The 19,498-nt window shown below is 37.9% G+C and overlaps 1 protein-coding gene across 3 annotated transcripts in view; it reads left to right on the top strand.

The window, feature by feature from the left end:
• ebf1a (EBF transcription factor 1a) overlaps positions 1-19,498 on the top strand; it is a 101,949-nt gene that overhangs the window by 2,212 nt on the left and 80,239 nt on the right. For all 3 annotated transcript variants that reach the window (XM_060885325.1, XM_060885326.1, XM_060885324.1), the window contains exons 3-6: positions 375-438; positions 1,309-1,364; positions 7,754-7,827; positions 13,398-13,466. In XM_060885325.1, the coding sequence (XP_060741308.1) occupies positions 375-438; positions 1,309-1,364; positions 7,754-7,827; positions 13,398-13,466 (263 nt within the window). The remainder of the gene's footprint in view (positions 1-374; positions 439-1,308; positions 1,365-7,753; positions 7,828-13,397; positions 13,467-19,498) is intronic.

The raw sequence follows: 19,498 nt of genomic DNA on the forward strand, positions 1-19,498 counted from the left end.
TGTGTTTCGTTTTTATTTCATTATGCTGTAACATGATTATCCGTTGCTTTATTTTAATTGTAATGTGCTTCTGGTTTAAACCTTCTCCAGTGTGTTGGTGCTGGTTTGTTCTAAGTGATTAAATGTAAGTGAGTAAGTGTGTAACACAGTTGTCTAACTGCCACTGGATAAAAACACCACGCTGTAATGTTGATTTAGCAAAATTCAGGTATCTTCTTGGATGACACTTAAAATTGATTTAATTCATCTTATATATTTTCACTTGCAAGTCTACATTTATAGCACATGGGAACAGACCTGCGTCTGGCTGCAGGATTGAGGAAATCGGCTGCTTTTGCTTATGTATATGTACAAATTTATATTTATTTGTGTAGGAACCGACCGGTGAAAAGACAAACAATGGCATTCATTACAAATTGCAGCTTCTCTACAGTAACGGTAAGTGTTTTAATCTGTGCTGTTGTTGTTGTTATTATTATTATTGTTATTATTATTATTATTATTATTAGAATTATTACTATTACGATTATTATTATTATTATTATTATTATTATTATTATTATTATTATTATTATTATTATTATTTTACCTAAACCTAACCTGTATGTAGCTCATTTGCAGTAATCATGTTTAGTAGTAGGCCAGTATCCCCGACCCATTACTGATAATGTTTACTTAACCTCATTACATTAGACGCATAAAGTCCCAGATTTGGGCTTCAGAAGCAGCATCAGAAGCCTATAACTTTTATTTATTAAAAGTTATTAAAAGGCATAGATCAGACTGAATTAGAAAGTTAATGCTCTAGTCGTGTTTTGTTTGTTTGTTTGTGGCGTCGATGTTTACGGATACGTTTTTTACGTTTTAGCTTTTATACTCTCAAATATAACGACGTTATACAATAATCTTAAATAATATTGTACTGTTAAAGTCGCCGTTTCCTTTTCCTTAATCATAAACCAGCTATCGTAAATACACCTTTTATTTGTCTTGTACTCTCTTTAACCCCGCGATGGAAAAAGATTCCTCATTGGAGTTTAGTTTCTTGTGCGCATTTTTTAAAAAAGGTTTTAGCCCATTTTTTTGTAGGGGGAAAAAAACCCATAATTTTTTTTTAAAAAGTACAAATTCATTCAGCACAGCAGGAATATTTTAATTGTCAGATTCTGCTTATATAATAGTGATTTTGTTAACTCTGTTTAAGTAAAATAAGTTTTAATCGTATCATGCTTTATTCTCTCTGTAAATGAATCTGTAAATAAATCTGTGTTGGGTTTTGCTCAGTACATGTTTTTCTTTTGCACACAGGTATAAGGACAGAACAAGACTTCTATGTACGATTGATTGACTCCATGACAAAACAGGTAAGGCATTATATTAAGAAAACAGTTTCAGGTTGATGACGGATCAGGAAATATTAGAAATATTATTGTGTGTGTGTGTGTGTGTGTGTGTGTGTGTGTGTGTGTGAGAGAGAGAGAGAGAGAGAGAGCATGTGTTTTGGAGTATTTGATATGTTTGCACTGCAGTGAGTTTAGGAGTTATGCTGTATAGTGTGCCTTAGGGGAATGTGTGAAACTAATCATGTCTAAATATGACATCCTTTCTCTGGGAAAGCATTTAAAATGACTGATGTTTTAAGAGTGTGTGTTCACACTAGGGCAAACATCTCTGACACATTACCTTATTGCAATGTCTTACTGAAACTTTACCTTACAGTCTGTGCTCAGAATGCTCCCACTTGCTGCTTTTTGTTTCTGTTTGCATGTACTCAGGAAGTGAATGTCTGTTGAAAAGTGCTTTTGCGTAGTCACTTTTTTGTATATATTCTTAGTCACCATATATTTACTATGGAATGTAACTAAGTGCAGATCATCTTTGAATTGCACAAATAGTGCCTTTTCCCCTAAGAGCAGTATTGCTCTCCTGGTACAAGTGTACGTCCAGATGGAAATCAGAACTGCAAGAAATGTGAGGTCCTAAAGTGTTGACAGCTAAATATCTTGTAAGATGGCACATGTTCTACAGTGCATTTAGGCAATTGTGTTACTCTGTTATTTTTTCATTGGATCGCTGGAATATTCTCAGAAATTGTCAGTTGTAATAAACTGTCTGTTTAGCTTCCAGCTTCCATTCATTCTAGAAAAGATTCAGATCAATATATTAGTATTATTTGAACTTTGAGAAAGACTTGAAAAAATTTGATGCTGCTTTTAATTTCTAAAAAAGAATATTAAATTATAAAACTTTTTTTCTGATAACTGTAATTTACCAAACATTAGAAAAACCTTCTGTCTTATACAGTACCTGTCATGCCTCTATTTACTTATATCACTTAGTATACTTATACTTAAATTGTCTTTTTTTTTTTGCTTTAACATAAATATTAGAATACTTGTTACATCACAAAGAATAATCTTTAGCAATGATCCAGCTGCAGATGTGGATTCTGGAGAGAAAGTAGGTGTTTCTGTCACCTTGTATGTGTGTTGGTGGAGTGGATGTGTGTGAAACTATCAGGTAATTAGCAGGTATTATTTAGTTCTGACACACCCAAAGAGCAACAGTCTGAACATTTAGCACTTCATGTACAGTCAGTAAGTGAGCACTGTGTGTGTGTGTGTGTGTGTGTGTGTGTGTGTGTGTGTGTGTGTGTGTGTGTGTCACACAGCTAACAATGACCAACTGTCCTATAGTTCAATGCACCTTCATTTTGAACTAAGCTAGAAACCTTTGTGACATATTTGGTTACCCAGACTTTTTTTTTTTAAATAATAACTCACTACATGTGTACATTATTTAAACATTTAAACTCCCAGGATGGATCTGTCAGTGCATCTAAACGTTCATTCCTCTACATTCATTTCGTATTAGTTTCAATGTACGTATGCATCAATTATAGTCGTTACTAAAGAACACTCATGCATAACAACAACAACAACAACAATAATAACAACAACAACAATTATATTTATTATTTTTGTTATTATTATTGTTACTACTACTACTAAATATTAACCAAATGTTAAGGGGAGTAAAGCCTGAATTTGAAATGGACCTTTTAAAATTGTAAGTTCATGTAGAAAAATGGTAATTGTGTGCATTTTTGTGCAGGCCTGATCACTCAGACCACCTGTTCACTTTAGAATGGCCACTTCATAATCCACTAAAATCTGTATTAATAATAATAATAATAATAAAAAAAGTCTAGTCATAAATATTTAAGAGTGTCATATTGTGAAAAATTCAATAAGAATTCTATTTTATACTTGTGTGTGTGTGCATATGTGTGTGTGTGTGTGAGTGTGTGTGTGTGTGTGTGTGTGTGTGAGTGTGTGTGTTTGTGGTGAGTGTGTGTTTGTTATGTGTGAGGCAGATTTATATGTAGGTGAAAACCAGGGGTGTTATGCTGCAGGAGTAAATACAGAGGATGAAAGACGGGCCCACTTCTCACTTCAGGGCGGCCCTCAATAAAAAGCCATTTATCTCACCTCTGCTGTCCCAACCAAGCATATATTTCACTATGTGATTTACGGGTGTTTCAGTAGACCACCACAATACCTGTTAATGATCTGGCGGTCACTGACAGAGAGAGAGAGAGTGAGAGAGAGAGAGAGAGAGAGAGAGAGAGAGAGAGAGAGAGAGAGAGAGAGAGAGAGAGAGAGCATTGGTAATATATTGATAATTGATACAAATTGATAATTTGGTATCAAAGATGCCATGTTCGTATAAAATACCTCTGAAATTTAAAAAAAAAAAAAAAAGGTTTTGTCAAGTCAAAGATATTGTATAGGTAAGTTTCACAGGACCCGTTTCTCTAAGCTTTGCCTCAATTTATAGATGTACATATGAAAGAATTATCTGTAATAAAAATCACAGCATGATTTGTACAAATATATTGATCGGTCCATTGTCAATGGTCTAACTGAGTAATTTATAGTATGAAAAAAACTTATTTTCATTTCCAAGAACTAAAGATTAAGGTTACTAATAATTTGTAATCTTAATAAACATAAATAAACATTCATAAAATGAATTACAACAAACAAAATTTAGTTTATAGGAAAGCTATAGGTCAAGAATTATATTATAACTGTATCCTATATAATTCTTATCATTCACATTATCTATTATTGCCCCCTCTATGTTTTGGTCACTATTTTAACATGTTTGTGTTTTTGCTCCATCCTCCATCACATAAAGACTAGGAATTTGGCTTATGATGGAACTTGAATCTGTCTGTAAGCTCATTTCTCTGAGCTCACCCCTAACCACGTTGTGGTAAGACTCAGGCGTTGCGATGTGTTTAAAACATCTCATTAAAAGCCCATAACTCGGTACAGACTGGCTACAGAACCAGTGGGCTCTTGCAGTCTGGCTTTGTCCCAACAGTGCGCCACTCTTACATAGCAGGTTTATGGAGTTGTTCGACATGCACTTCTCATTAGCACTGGGTGAGAGCTGCCTCCTGAGAATCACTCACTGGCAATGGAGCGAGTGTGTGGAGTACATGTGGAAGAGTGACATGACAGAAGGAAAATAATGATAGGATGGAACTTGGGCACAGCAAAATATGATAAACCTGTGTAAAGCTGTTATGTCTGACATACTGCACCACATCACATACCTGCTCCCAAACACACTCTCAGCAAGCCGGTGGGAAACAAGAGAGAAACAGAAGAAGGTGTCAGGTTGACAAGCCATATTTGTGATCAGTGCTTAAGTCTGAGACATACCTGTTAAAGACAGTGGAAAAGGGTCTTCCCATTTTCTCTTTGTCTGCTTTTCTCTCTCTGCTTCTCAACAGCTGAGCCACAGAACAAAGGCAAATCACCCACACACATGCAGTCACACTCTACGCCTGACATGTTTGCAAGTGACGTTAACAAAGAGGGAAATGTGTTTTCATGTATTTCTACTGAATTGTTTACATGCCTCAGATATAGCTGTCACTTCAAGGCAATGGAGGCGGACTGCGAATGAGACATGAAGTGAGGTTTGCGCAAAATGAAATATGTATTAAAAGCTGCGTCAGGGCTTAATGAAAGATTCACAGAAGTCTTGGCGACAAGCATGCATGTTCCATGCTTTCCCGGGCCTCCTTAAGGGGCTCTTTGTTCACACAGCTCTAGGCCAGAGCTGGTAGGTACACCCCAACTCCCCTGTTGCTTATGGTTGTGTGTGTGTGTTTGTGTGTTTCAGAGCTCAGCTAGAGCTCCAACTGAAAATGTGTATTGAGGAAAAGACTAAGCTGCTCTCACTATGCCAAAGTTTCCCAGAAAATTACTGATTCTCAGATAGACCAATCACAACCTCATGTTCCCATTCATTAGAGATCTGAAGTGTGATGTTCCACAAGTGCAAAAAACTTACACAAATCTCTTGTTTGGAATTGATGATGGACATGAATCTCTCCTGTGCTTGGTCTGTTGCCACAAAAAGATAACATGAATGACATGCAATTATTTAGATGTTTACAATTAAGAGTCTCCAAAGAACTGAGTAATTAAACCTACTTCACTGCATGGTGGGAAGTGTGAAGGGGCTTGTATTGTTGGTCCTTTAGCCTGTTGGGAAAAGGTTACAAGAGAAAAAAATAAATTAAATAAATGATTAAGTAAATAAATAGTTGATTCTGATGCAGCTAAGTGTTAGCATATTACTGTAGCATTTTTTTCCAGGATTGACTTACAAAGACTCAGCATTTCATTGACGTGTTAAAGATGATGTCTCAGGCGAGAAGGTACACCTTCAGAAGGTTACACAGTCATTGTTTTGGTATCCTGAGCAAGACATATGAGGAAAAATTGACAAACTATTTTTGGTGTTATTCCCAGCACTATGCACAAGGTAGTGTTATGTTAGATGAAAGTCTGTTAGATGCATCTTGTGTGATAAATGGAAGACATTACTTATTAAATGAATGTGTGGCAGGGTAGAGGACGTGTCTGTATCTATATAGCCTGCCCTACGTTCTAGCACTTCCTCAGTGTCTCTGGGAGAGCCTGAGGGTCAGAGCTTTGGCTCAGACAGTGATGCATGCTACCACACTTTTAGAGGACCTTGACCCTTATTTCCACAATGCAGAAACTAAACGCATGCTCCTGATCAGCAACATCCTCCAGCTGTAACAATAGGACATAACTAAATACAAAGGAAATGATTTTGGGGACTAATTGAAAAAGGCTTGTACAGTTGTGACAGGAACCGTTTCTCGTTAACGGCTATTGCTCATGCATGTGTGTGTGTCTGTGTGTGTGTGTGTGTGTGTGTGTGTGTGTGTGTGTGTGTGTGTGTGTGTTTGTATGTATGTTTGGGCTAGGGTAAGTGATTCATGGCTGTGAAGGACATGTTGTGTTGAAATGGAAGGGTGGAAACAAAGCTGAGGTTTTTTGGATGAAGTGTTGACTTGGCCAGATGGCTTGCTATGCTCCAGTCTGGCAGCCCAACTGCTCACCACACACACACACACACACACACACACACACACAGATACGCATCCATACTCTTTCACTCAGCAATTTCATTCTAGGTGAAATTAGACAAATTCAAGCAACAATCTGTCACACAAACACACACACACACACACACACACGCACACACACAAGCAGGGTGTGGTGCTCCAATAATTGGGGGCTGAAACATCTTCCATGTTTATAATTCAATATAATCCAAGAATATTTCAGCACATTTCCCTGAGGGTTTGAAACTCTGGCCAGATGCCTTTGTAGGGTGCCCTCTATTACACAGCACTCTGTGATGTCCAGCCATCAAACCAGTTTTCAGAGCCTTATTTTAATTAGTCTTGTGAACAGGAAGGTATGATAGAATGATAACATTGCCTGCAGTCTCAAATGCATTCTTGTGAAAATGAACTCAGATCATTCTTACTACCATCTTCACTTTACAAATGTAATTCCAATGTAAAACTGTCATTAATTATCATAAACATTTGATTGATAAAATCAAGCACACCAAAAACATTATAACCTTAAAATGTGAATGTCAAATAAATACATTAGTAGTTTAACTGATTGCATCCCCTTTGTTTGAACACACCTTTTCTCCTGAATTTGTTTGTGATATATACAGGATTCATACTGATTAAAAGTTTAAAGTCTTCTATACTCAGAATGAAATTTTAAAGCAGATGCTTAGCATGAGTCAACATCATTTCGGCCTGCTGCGTGCTAAAGCAATTTTCCACAGCCGTGGTAAAATGGGCATTAATTGGCCAACTGAGAACCTGGCAAGGCCAAATATGGACCTCCCTCCGTACTGTTCCAAAACCCAGGCCTTCCCACAATGCACTGTGCCACTGTGATGGATTGATTAGTTGTAATAAAGGGAGGTCTCTGTAATTCTGTACACACAGCAGGCAGAACAACACGTCCCAAGCCCGGGATGCTGGAATGCTCCAGTTCATTCCCATGACACATGCGGTCATTTGGTGAAAGCTTTCTGCCAGATGGAATAAGGTTCACATTAAGTTTTGTAGAAGACTGTGTGTGGGTGTGAGAGAGAAAAATAGTGTGGAGATATGTGGTTTTGTGTTTGGTGTGATGTTTCATGTAATGTTTTGTTTCAGGGAAATGGTGCCAATATAAACGCAATTCTTCCCATTGTTCACTCTCTTAACCCCATACATTAGTCATAACCTTTCTGCATATTTACAAGCACCGTATCTCTACTAAAGGTTAGGAAAGTAACTTGCCTGCATCTACTGAACAATGTTTTCTTTCACTCCCCACAGCCTATTATTTATGAAGGTCAAGACAAGAATCCAGAGATGTGCCGGGTGCTGTTGACACATGAGATCATGTGCAGGTATGACATCTCTCTCTCTCTCTCTTCTCTCTATTACATTCACCACTATACACTTTAAACCTGTGTGCTCACCCTTGGTTCGCAGCTGGACATTGAGCTCTGCTGATCTGAACACTGGACATGTCCACAGATCTCTAAAATGATCCCTTAACCCCTAGGCTGGGTTTCCTGCTAAGCATTAGCTAATTTAAAGAAATTTTCCAACATAACATTCCGCTTTACTCTTTCTGTACTTTAACTGCTTTTCTAACGTACCATGAACATTAATCAACACATTTCTGTTTACTGTGAAAAACCTATCTACTCCTTCACTCATAATGGAAATGTATGTTCTTTACTTTATACCAAATAGAAAAGGTTTTTGCAAATTAATCACTACATAATTGCATTTATTTTTACTTTCAGAGATAGGACTACATGTTTAGAGAAAAGTAATGCATTACTGTGGGTATTATATATAAAAGTGGAATCTGCTTTCCTGGGAGAGTCTGCTGAGAGAGTCTGCTGTCCTGCATATTTTACTTTCATCTACGCTATCATACAGACATTTTCCAGTCATTTATCACTGTCCGAAACAGGTCCAGATAAGGTCATAGCAGCCTGTGTCTTATCAGGAAGATCTGGCCCTTCTACCCAAACAGTGTTTAAAGTTTCCTTCTTCAAACAGATACAGCTTTATCTATGAAGTTGCCAAAATGTCAAACAGAGCTTCTAATCTCAGTAACCTGTTGTTACTGTTATTAGAATGATACACCTGAGAAAGTACATTTTGCATCCCCTCTCTGTGATGGGGAACGAGTAGAGGATTGATGAGAAATGAAGGGAGGATGCACCTCAATACAGGCAACTTAAAGGTCCAGTGTTCGTCCACGTCTCTCTCTCTCTCTCTCTCTCTCTCTCTCTCTCTCTGTCTCTCTCTTCATCCTCCATCTCTATCCAGGTCAGCCACTTTCTGCTCTGGGAGGGGAGAGTCAGAGAAAGGCATGCACCTTTAATTAAAATCAAAAGATGAATTCATTGCACTTAAAACTAGGTTGTAGAGATGGGCTCTCATCTATTTTTGGCTGAAGTAGAAGAGCATTTGCACAGTTTTTCTCCTAAAAATATCCTACTCATGCTTGGTTAATTAGGACAAGGAAAAACTCATTACTCAATGAGAATCTTCATGTTATTCCTCTGTTAATGAATGCAGGTTGCTTTGAGTTTTGACAGTGAAGTATGTGAGGGAGCAGGGGCCCTCTTTTTCCTTTCTCTCTTCTCTCTCTCTCTCTCTCTCTCTCTCTCTCTCTCTCTCTCTCTCTCTCTCTCTCTCAGATTCTAATTTATATACATTTAATGACAAATTGGCATAAACTTAACAAAACAACTGTTGCCAAAGCATTAACTAGGATAAAGAAAAGAAAAAACTAAGAAAGGTGAGATAATGAAATAAAAATAATATTTTTCTTCTATTTTCTATTTATTATTATTTCAATGAAAACAAAATAAATATAAATAAAAAAACATTTAATATTTTGCATACACATTTTGCACAATTTGGTATTGTGTGATAGGGTGTCTTTTTAAAGTTTAAAAAAATCTTTTCTAAAGCCCTATACTACAGTATTTAAGTTTTCCACTGCTTTAAGTATTATTATTAATACTTAATAATGGAATTATTAATGGAAGAAATTGAATTTGTCATATTATTTAAATATTTCTTTTTTTGTGTATATGGTCATTCACTATAAATTTTGTAAGACTGTCAGGGCTAGTGTTTTTTACAAATGAAATTTTTGTTTACACTAATCAGCCATGACTAACACTGACAGGTTACGTGAATAAAATTGATTGCCAGTGACTTCTTGAATTTGATGTATTGGAATCAGGACAAATGGGCAAGTGTAAGGATCTGAGCAACTCTGACAAGCGACAAAATGTGTTGGCTGGACTGGGTCTGTGTATGTTGTCTCTGTATGCAGTTGTTAATTCCTATCAAAAGTGGCCTAAGTTAAGTCAACCAGGGAACCATCGGACATTGATGAGCCCAGCTCGTCCAGTCCTACAGAAGAGCTACTGTAACACAAATTGCTGAATATTTATGCTGGTTATTACAGAAAAGCGTCAGAACACACATTGCTCTTGCTGCTTATGGGGTATTCATGCCTAGTATTATATGTTACTTTGCAGACCGCTTCACACAGCCCTTCCTGGCAAAGATATTCCTTAGTGGCAGTGGCCTCTTTCAGCAGAATAATGCACACTGCCATATTGCAAAAAATGGTTTAAGGAACATGACAAGGTGTTGACTTGGCCTCCAAATTCCCAAAATTTTGGATTGTGCATCAGTAGTACTTACTGGACAAACAAGTCTTACTACTTGTCTACTTACAGGATTTAAAAGATCTGCTGCTAACTTTGTGGTGCCAGATACCACATTACACCATCAGAGGTCTTGTGGAGTCCATGCCTCTGGATCAGAGCTGTTTTAGCAGCACAAGGGAAGCTACACGATTTTAGGCAGAAAGTCTTATAAACATTATGGCTGATCAGAGTTTGTAATTATTGATTAAATCTTTCATCATAGCACAGTGCATTAGATAATAATTAGTGGAGGTGAAACTTTCACAGCCTTTTTCAATATCAGGGACATTCATGCTAGTATTTTGATATTTGTACTTTGTACTTTTGTAGCAACTTTGTAGCTGTTGAGGTTTCAGAAATCCCATACTGATGCTTTTAGGTGGATTATGCATCTCCACACCTTCCAAACAAATAAAAATCATAGGTGTAATTACATTGTGGAATTTCTTCAGCCAATTTTTAATTGGTGGTTTAAAAGTGTTTAACAGTGTGATTTTCTTGCTTTGTCCGCCAATTCTTTTTTTTCCAAACTCCTTCCATTAAGCGGAATAATTACAAAGAATAATATTGCCATACACTTCTACAAACACATTGCGCTCTCTTTGGTTAGTTACCTTCTGCGCTATGTGACCCCACTGGAACAGGCACAAGCCTGTAAGGTCCAGCAGGCATGTGTTAGAAGCACACACAAAGACCTCCTCATTTGTCTCTATTGTGTCTCACTCTGAGTCTCTCATAATAAGCCAAAAAAGAATACACAAAATGTATAAACAGACTCCTCTGTTCTCTTTTTCTCTCTCTCTCTTTTGCTCTCTCTCTCACTCCTTCCGCCGTCTGTTACTGAGCTCCTCTGCTGAGCCTGCACTGCAATAGAGGCACAATTACCAGTCTGTGATTAGGCTGTTCTTCATTAATCAGGGCTGTTAATTGCCGCACAGGTTTGCCATTAGCCATATGGCACGGCACACATGAGACAGAGGCTCGGTGCCTTTTCCCATCCAATACCAGTGACAGGCAAAACAAGAAACAATTGCTCAAAAGCAACAGTGCAGTCTTCATGACAGAGCTCCAGCTTTTCAGATACATAGATTCATAAGGGTTCGCTTTGGTCAAGTTTTATAGCTTTTTGGTTTGGACTGTTACCCAATCGCAGAGCAGATCCATAGTCGCAAGTAATAGATATGAGTGCATGTCTTGGGATGGGTAGGTCCTAATGGCATCAAGAAGGGCCACATCCTGGTAATTATGCGCTGCAATTTGGATTTAACTTCTTTAAATGCAGTGGCAGGAGGAAACACTCAAGATTAAAGATACGCCGTGGTGGGTCCACTGGGACGGAGCGGAGAAGAAAAAAGCCCAAAACAAAGCTTCAGAATTGCCTGTACTAATTAGCATAGTTTTTGTGTAGGGGGTGAACGTGGGGTGGGGGAGTGCTGATTATGTCCTCCCATGGGTGCTGGCTGATGATTGGATTATTGGAATATAGAAAGTCGCATCATTCTGTACCACTCTCCCCACCCTCCTCCTCTCCTTTCCCAGCATGCTTTACTCTGGCGATCCATGGGGACCTGAGTGTGACCCACTTATGAAAGAACAGCACTAAAGACATGAGTACACTCAAAAGAGAGGAGGGGGGAAGAAAAAAAGAGGGATGTGGAAAGAGGAAAAGAGAAGACAAGGGTACATGAGACTAAGAAAAAGTAAACAACCAAACAAAATGACACTTGGTCATGCAAGAGCTATCTATTGATGATTCTTAACCTCCCAAAGAGCCTGACACAACTTGAGCTGTGATTAGAGCACACCCTCGCAGCCTCTGTGTCTTTTCTCTGATTTTCTTGAGCCTCTTCCCTGACTTACCAATGCACGTCTCTGTGAGATTGCCGGTATGTATAAATGAGGGATATTCGGGGGGTCTGAAAAACAAGACGAGGTCAAGCTGGGACTGCTTTATCGCACTCATCAGGCCTGTAGCCCCTCACTCACAAAGCTGATGCTATCACATGCTTCCTTTCTCTCCAGCCCCCTCTGCCATCTGTGCAGAGAAACGTGAGCCCAGTGCTCCACCTGCTGCACCAAAACAACCCCCACCTACAGGGAACACAGAGCCCTGACCTTCCTCATCTCTCCTCCTCCTCCTCTACTCTCCTCTCACTCTCATCAGCTTCCTCATTGTGTTTTATTTTGCAAAAGAAGCCACCATTTCTGATGCTTTTCAGAATTGAAGTGACGTTTGTCCAGTCTTTATTTTGTAATGATATGTATATGACATACATTTTAAGCATTACTTACAGATAATATAGTCAAAATCAATATACATTTTAGCATGCATTTTCAGAATATATTACATATATAACAGTATTTAGACATGCTTTGTGCAAGTGTAATGCTTTTATTCCCTGTAACTTGTATCCAAGTGAACAGTGTTGTACTTAATATTAAAATAATGCTAAAAATTAAACTATGTTAAAAAGCTGGCAGAAATAATTGTAGTTTGATTGAACATGACTTTTGAAAAAAAAAAATGTTTAATGTTATTGAACACAATGTAGTGCACACAATTTATTCAAACCAGTCATAATTATTTTCTCTCACGATGCTTTTTTTTATAATCAACTGGAGTAAATAGTTAGGATCCCACAATTTTCTTATCAAGTGGATGTTTTCAGTAAACACAGTACTAACTTTTACTACTACTACTACTACTACTATTAATAATAATAATAATAATAATAAAGAAATTAATAAACAACAAATATTATTAATACTACTACCACTACTACTACTACTACTACTACTACTACTACTACTAATAATAATAATTATTATTATTATTATTATTATAATAATTATAATAATCCTTTTACTCCTTATATTTGCCCAGTTATCTGTTTGTGTAATTAAATATATTAATTATATTATATTCATTATATTATTTGTGCTTATCTTTTATTCACAACCTTTTAAAGAAAAAAAATTGCTTGCTCATCATTATTTGTTCATTATTGCACTGCTTTGTGTGTGTGTGTGTGTGTGTGTGTGTGTGTGTGTGTGTTTGTGTGTTGGTAGGGGGGGGTGAGGGGGTACCTTGTAATTGCTACCTATAACTGCTTCAGGTCAAATCAAACATATGTACGAAAGCATGTTAAAGCTCTTTTTTTTTTTCTTTTTTCTTCCCACTGCCACACACTCCATCTTCCCCTGCTGTTCCCTGGGTTTCTCTGTAGCCGCTGCTGTGACAAGAAGAGTTGTGGCAACCGCAACGAGACGCCTTCTGATCCCGTCATCATAGACAGGTAAGAGGTGGATTTACACTCTTTGGCTGTGATTCTGTGTCTGTGTACATACAGTATGTGTGAAATGTAAGCGACCATTTTCCACTTATTACTAGTGCTTTGTGTGTGTGTATGTGTGTGTATGTGTGTGTGTGTGTGTGTGTGTGTGTGTGAGAGAGAGAGAGAGAGAGAGAGAGAGAGAGAGAGAGAGAGAGAGAGAGAGAGAGAGAATGAGTATGTTTTGTATGTAAGATTAAAAAAACTCCATTGCCTATGGAGGTGATGAGCTGATGCCCTTTTTGGTAGATGGCCACTTCAGAAAGTATTGAAAAGCGCTGAACTATCTGTCATATTTATTTCAATGAGCCATTATTACAGTTTATGAGCAAGAGAGACACTCACTCCAGCACTTACACACCCACAATCATTAGTAGTGTAGTGTGAGAGCTCGCGCTCTGCCTCCATGGCTTTTTACAGAAAACATCTGTCTAATCAAAGCCTGCAGTTCAAAGCACTCAGCATCACTTGTGAAGACCAAAACAGCCTCGTTTGATTTTTTGTGAGGAAAAGAAGCATTTGTTTACAGAAGACTCATTGCACAAATGAAACCAGTAGCAGGAACAGGTTGAGCCTGTGCTTTAGGCCACTAAGTTCAGTGGTGTGTGTCTCCTGTTCATACTCTTATTAACCCACTCAGCCCTCTATTATGGCCTTGAAACCTGTGTGTAAATTGAAGACAGACAATGTCATTAGAGACTCGACCAGAGTTCTTCCATCAGTCAGAAGAGACTTACAATGATTCCCCTATTAGAGTTGATAAACTATAAAACTGTTTTTCAGATTTCTGAATAATACACTTTAATCGGCAATAAATTGAGTCAAAGTACTCAAAAGCAGCTTTAAAAACACTGCTCTGTACATCACCATCAACAAAAACGTTAGATGAGAAATGATATATATAATAATATCAGAATGCAAGAAACCATGCAGCATGAGAACTAATTTTGGTGAAATTTTTAAGGTAGTTTGTTATCGGTAAGAAATAATTCACACTGACAAATTTGTTGTAATCACCAAACCTCCTGTCTTTCACTGGAAACAAATGGTAATGCTCTAAACAACAATGTGGAATTTCTGATCTGTCCAGAAATTGGTCAACACAGAAGGACGATCTTCACAGTTCACTTCCATTACAGACTAAATGTACTTTTACAGAGGATACCTTAAGGAATATTTTGGAGGTTGTGGAGTAAAGGAAAGGCAATAACGAAGGAAAGTTTAGAGTTGAAGTCGAGGGCAGATGTCTACACAAGAGTTTGTCATTTGTGTCCGTGTGTTTATGTGTTAATGAGCCATGGTGCTATCAGATGAACACAGCTGTCGTTGTTTCACTCAGGCTGTATCTGTGTGGAGAGCTGTTGGTGAGAAAGGATTCTACCTGGATGCTGGGTGTGTGTGAGTGTGTGTGTGTGTGTGTGTGTGTGTGTGTGTGTCGAGCTCATTTCTGCTCCACTGGGCCAGAACACTTCACAGTTCACAGAGACAGCTGCACCCTCACTATGCCACATGGCCTCACCTCCACCCAATGCACATACATACACACACACACACACACACACTCAAACACACTTCTCTCTTGCCCATCACTGCCAACTTTTCTTAACTGTTGTCCTCCATTCACTCATTTCTTGCACTGCACCAAATCATTTTTTTCTTCCCTTTTACGTTTCATAGCTATAAGAGTGAAGGTGCTATAAGCAGATTCCCCAGCTGTGCTCTGACCCAGCATGGCTATCCCTGGGCTCAGGTGAGAGCACAGTCAGTTGACTGCAAAAGAGAAAAAGAATTAAATAACAGTTACTCCTCCATCACTCAGTGCCTACAGGACTGGAAAATAGGTCATGTAAAAAGAGAGCAAGAATAAAGAGATTTAAAGCCTTCGATTAGAATTTTCAGCAATGTTGCTAAGTCTGGCCTTCAAGTAAACACACACCAAATGCAAATGCATCCAAAATATGAATTCAAGCCTCTGTTTCACCTCCAATGTTCTTTAGTTGAATAAATAAGAGCTCATTAGTGTGCTCTTGTTTCAAACAGCTGATTAGGTTTTACAGCAGTAATTAGCCAAGCTAGCACTAATTCCTCTGGAAGAGTAATGAAAATCATTTCCTAATTAGCTTTCTCTCATAAGCAACTGCAATAGGCTGCTTCAACAAAACTGGAGGAATGTCGAATGAATAAAGTCAACTTACGATGCCGTATTAGATTGTTAAAAGAACAAATGTGATCTTCGCTGCAGTGCAGGTTCAGTGTTTGTGGAAAGCATGCAGAGGTGTGATATCACTTATTTTTGAGGAGGATGTGAAAAATCTGGGCTCAGCTAACTGCCCAAGGCAGAAAGCATATTTTAATTAAGAATGCTTCTATGGAATTAAAAGTAGTCCTTTAACAATTATTCCTGCATTCATTTGCATACATGCAAGAAAGCTAAAGTGAACAAGTGAGTGACCATCTTATACAACAGATTTTCCTTCACATTCCTCGTCTTTTCTAACTTTTGACTCCCGAATCCATTTAATGGCTCAGCAAGATTATTTCAAATACTTTAATCTGCTCCCATTGACACAGACACAAAGGGCACTGACATCTAATAGCAGCTCCTTAACTCTGCTTTTCACTACCTCCTGTTTCACCTCTATCAGCATCCCCTCCCTCTCTCTTTCTATTTCTCTCTCTTTCTTTCTACTCCTGTGTGTATTGGGAGTAACAGAAGCTCACTAAGCTGTACAGTAGTGCGTAGAGTTGTTGTTCTATCTCCCTGGGAACAATCTACCATGCCATTGATACTCTGTGATTTTCAAGTTCATGTATTAAGGAATAATACAGCAACTATTCTGCAACTCTGGGCCTGCTTATGACCTTCAACCCTGCTGGTGGGCTTCGAGGGTAGAGATGTGTATTACATCTGGATTTGCACAGAGTCAGGAAATAGGATGAGAGAAACAGTTCAGAGAGAGAGAGAGAGGGAGAGAGAGAGAGAGAGGGAGAGAGAGAGAGAGAGAGAGAGAGAGAGAGAGAGAGAGAGAGAGAGAGAAAGATGTGAGACATGTTGGAAAAGTGGGTCACTGTGCCCTTTGAGTCTAAATTTTTCATGGCTGTCCTTGGCTGCCGACCCACACCCTACTCTTCAAAGCTGGCCACAAGTGATGAGCAAGAAAATGACCAAATTGTGTTTAAAATGAGAGTAGCTCAGGAACTGATGTCACATATTGACCTTTTGTCCTGATGTTTTGTCGTGTGAATCAGCAAACTGCAAAGTTTTCATGATATAAATACCCTACACCTACACACACACACACACACACACACACACACACACACACACACACACACACACACAGTAACCCTAAAAAGGGGGAGCATTTAACAGACTTAGAGAACATATGCTGATGGAATAGAGGAGGAAAGGGGGAAGGGAGTGTGTGAGAGAGGAAATACAGCAGTGTGTATTATGTTAGTGGATTAACCAGATCGGTTGCAGCGAGCCGTTCCCCACATCAGCGGGAAGAGTACAATCTTAACTGGCTGAAGCGACCATTGTTAGAATAATCCGGTCCAGACTGCAGCCCTATTGTGAGGCAATTAAAGACTGCGAGAGTGTCAAGGGCTGGCTGTGCGTGTGTGTGTGTATATGTGTGTGTGTGTGAAAGAGAGAGTGAGTGAGAACAAAAGAGAGAGCATGTTTTATACAGAGAGAGGATGTTAAAATTTGTGTCACTACTGATGTTAATGTCTACGAGATGAAGACAGAAGATGAATGACTTTCAGAAAAAAGGAAAGGAAACAGCTCTGTGTGTATGTGTGTTCTATGACTGTGTTAGTCTGCACTTCATGTGCGTAACTCTTCAAGATGAGAGACAGGGCTGTCATAGCTGCTGAAAGGTGATGTGCAACAATGAGAGAGAGAGAGAGAGAGAGAGAGAGAGAGAGAGAGAAAGAGAGAGAGTGAGACTTATTTAAGGCTAAGCACTAAAGGAATAATCAAGGCCAACCTCTGCCTTTTCGAGTTAATATAGGGTTAACAATATGCAGTTCACTGTCAACAATCCTATCATCTGCTTGGATGAATTCCAAAGAGGTTTATACAATCCTCTCTGCTCTCCACTCCTCCTGTGTATATGATTCTCACTTACTCTCTGTTTCTCTGTGTGTGTTTGTGTGTGTGGGTTCTTGCTCTGACATTGACAACTCTACCAGTGATTGTCTGTGCCTACTTGTTCTTGCTTAAGTTCAGTCTCCTTTATATACCTCACTCCTCTCTCTAATCTATTCTCCTTACATAACTCTCTTTATCTTCTGATTTGTATTTGTACCAGTTTCTTATATTGTAGTCCTAAATAATACACAGTAAAGATTTGTTAGAATTTTCAACAAATGATTAAATAAGTGTGTTTGTGTGTGTGTGTGTGTGTGTGTGTGTGTGTGTGTGTGTGTGTGTGTGTGTGATAGTTTAGATTTTTATTTATTTATTTTATATATTAATATTATTTTGTAGAGTTAGTTGGAGTCTTAGCAGCTTTAATTTGTTTTCCACTACATTTGAAAACACACACACAGTGTCACACAGTGAAAGCTGAAGAGCTATTTTTGTATCTGGTCTGTAAAGATGAATGCATGAATACACATTGCAATCACGTGTCATTAAAGAGCTCCTTAAAGAAACTGCAGTGAATTTCATCAAAGATAAAACATTTACACTTTAATAAATTTAGATTTTCTTTCTTAGTCTGATTCTAATGACAGCTCATTGTGTAAGATGTTTGCGTTCTGATTGGATGATTGTGAGATTAAATCCCTAACTGCTACTGCTGAGTCTTGGAGCAAGGATTTAATCTTCAACTGCAACATAAGGGTCTCTTTTGTTTTACAAAAATTTAGGGGATGACATTAGTAAAGAGTGACACACAGTGACGTCATTTGGTCCAAGATGTTTCATTCAAATAATCGCAAAACACCTCATTGTACCATCAAAACCAGGCCTTCAGAAAGTACAGTTTTAGATTTCAACAGTAGTGAAATACTGCAGAGATAAACGAGGAATTTGTCTTAATACATAATTTCTTGCAAAGCTGCTGTGCATGTAGCTCTGTTTTTTTTTTGTTTGTTTGTTTCACTTTCATAGTCTTCTATTTGTTTATTTTAATAAATTCTACACACAGAACCTAGAGATATTTTCATCATTGACGAAGGAGGTCCAGCATCAATAAGTGGAAACTGAGAAATGAAACTGTAATCACCAAAGAGTCGGCATTATGGAATTTTCCTTGAAATAAAAGAGCTTAAAATATTCTTAAAGTTTCAACATGTTTCACTCACTCCCCAGTCAACAATGCTGAAATATAGAAACTTTGGATTTCTTCATTCTTCAAAATCAAGCAAACATATTTAAAGTTCCTCTCCCTCTCACTCTTCTGTGGATTGATCTCCCTGAACATTTCATTCCAAACTACAAAATATGTTCAGTGCATTTTAGTTTAGTTTTAGATTAGAGCCACGATATAGAGCAGGATATAATAAAAAGTTCGAGCTAAGGAACAGATCAAGTCCAACTACAATTTTCTCAACAGCAGAAGCACAAATTTTATGCAATAACATTTCATTCTGATCATTTGTTTATTTATTACTATACAGCATGAACACTGATTATTGAGGCAGTTTATATTTTGCTTTGCAGGTCTAGCAAGATTCCACCTGGCTACATTTTTTGCATTTATATACCTTTGAACATTATTTAATTCCTTGGTTTTACACATATTAGAGGCAGATCTGGCTGTGTTTCATTTCATATGTGAGGTTTTTAAAGACACAGTAACAAAAACAGCCTGCTTAAATATGGAGGATTACAAGAGCTTGTAAAATGATCAATAAGATATATATAAGATATATATACAGATATAAACCTTTATTATATCTGTTTTTGTAAATAAAGCCACACAAATGTTATAAGGAGAAAGAAAATAAAACAAAACAAAAAAAAAAGAATATGGGGTTTT

Source organism: Tachysurus vachellii, chromosome 13 (genome assembly GCF_030014155.1).
Source record: "Tachysurus vachellii isolate PV-2020 chromosome 13, HZAU_Pvac_v1, whole genome shotgun sequence".
In the NCBI taxonomy this organism is placed as follows: domain Eukaryota; kingdom Metazoa; phylum Chordata; class Actinopteri; order Siluriformes; family Bagridae; genus Tachysurus; species Tachysurus vachellii.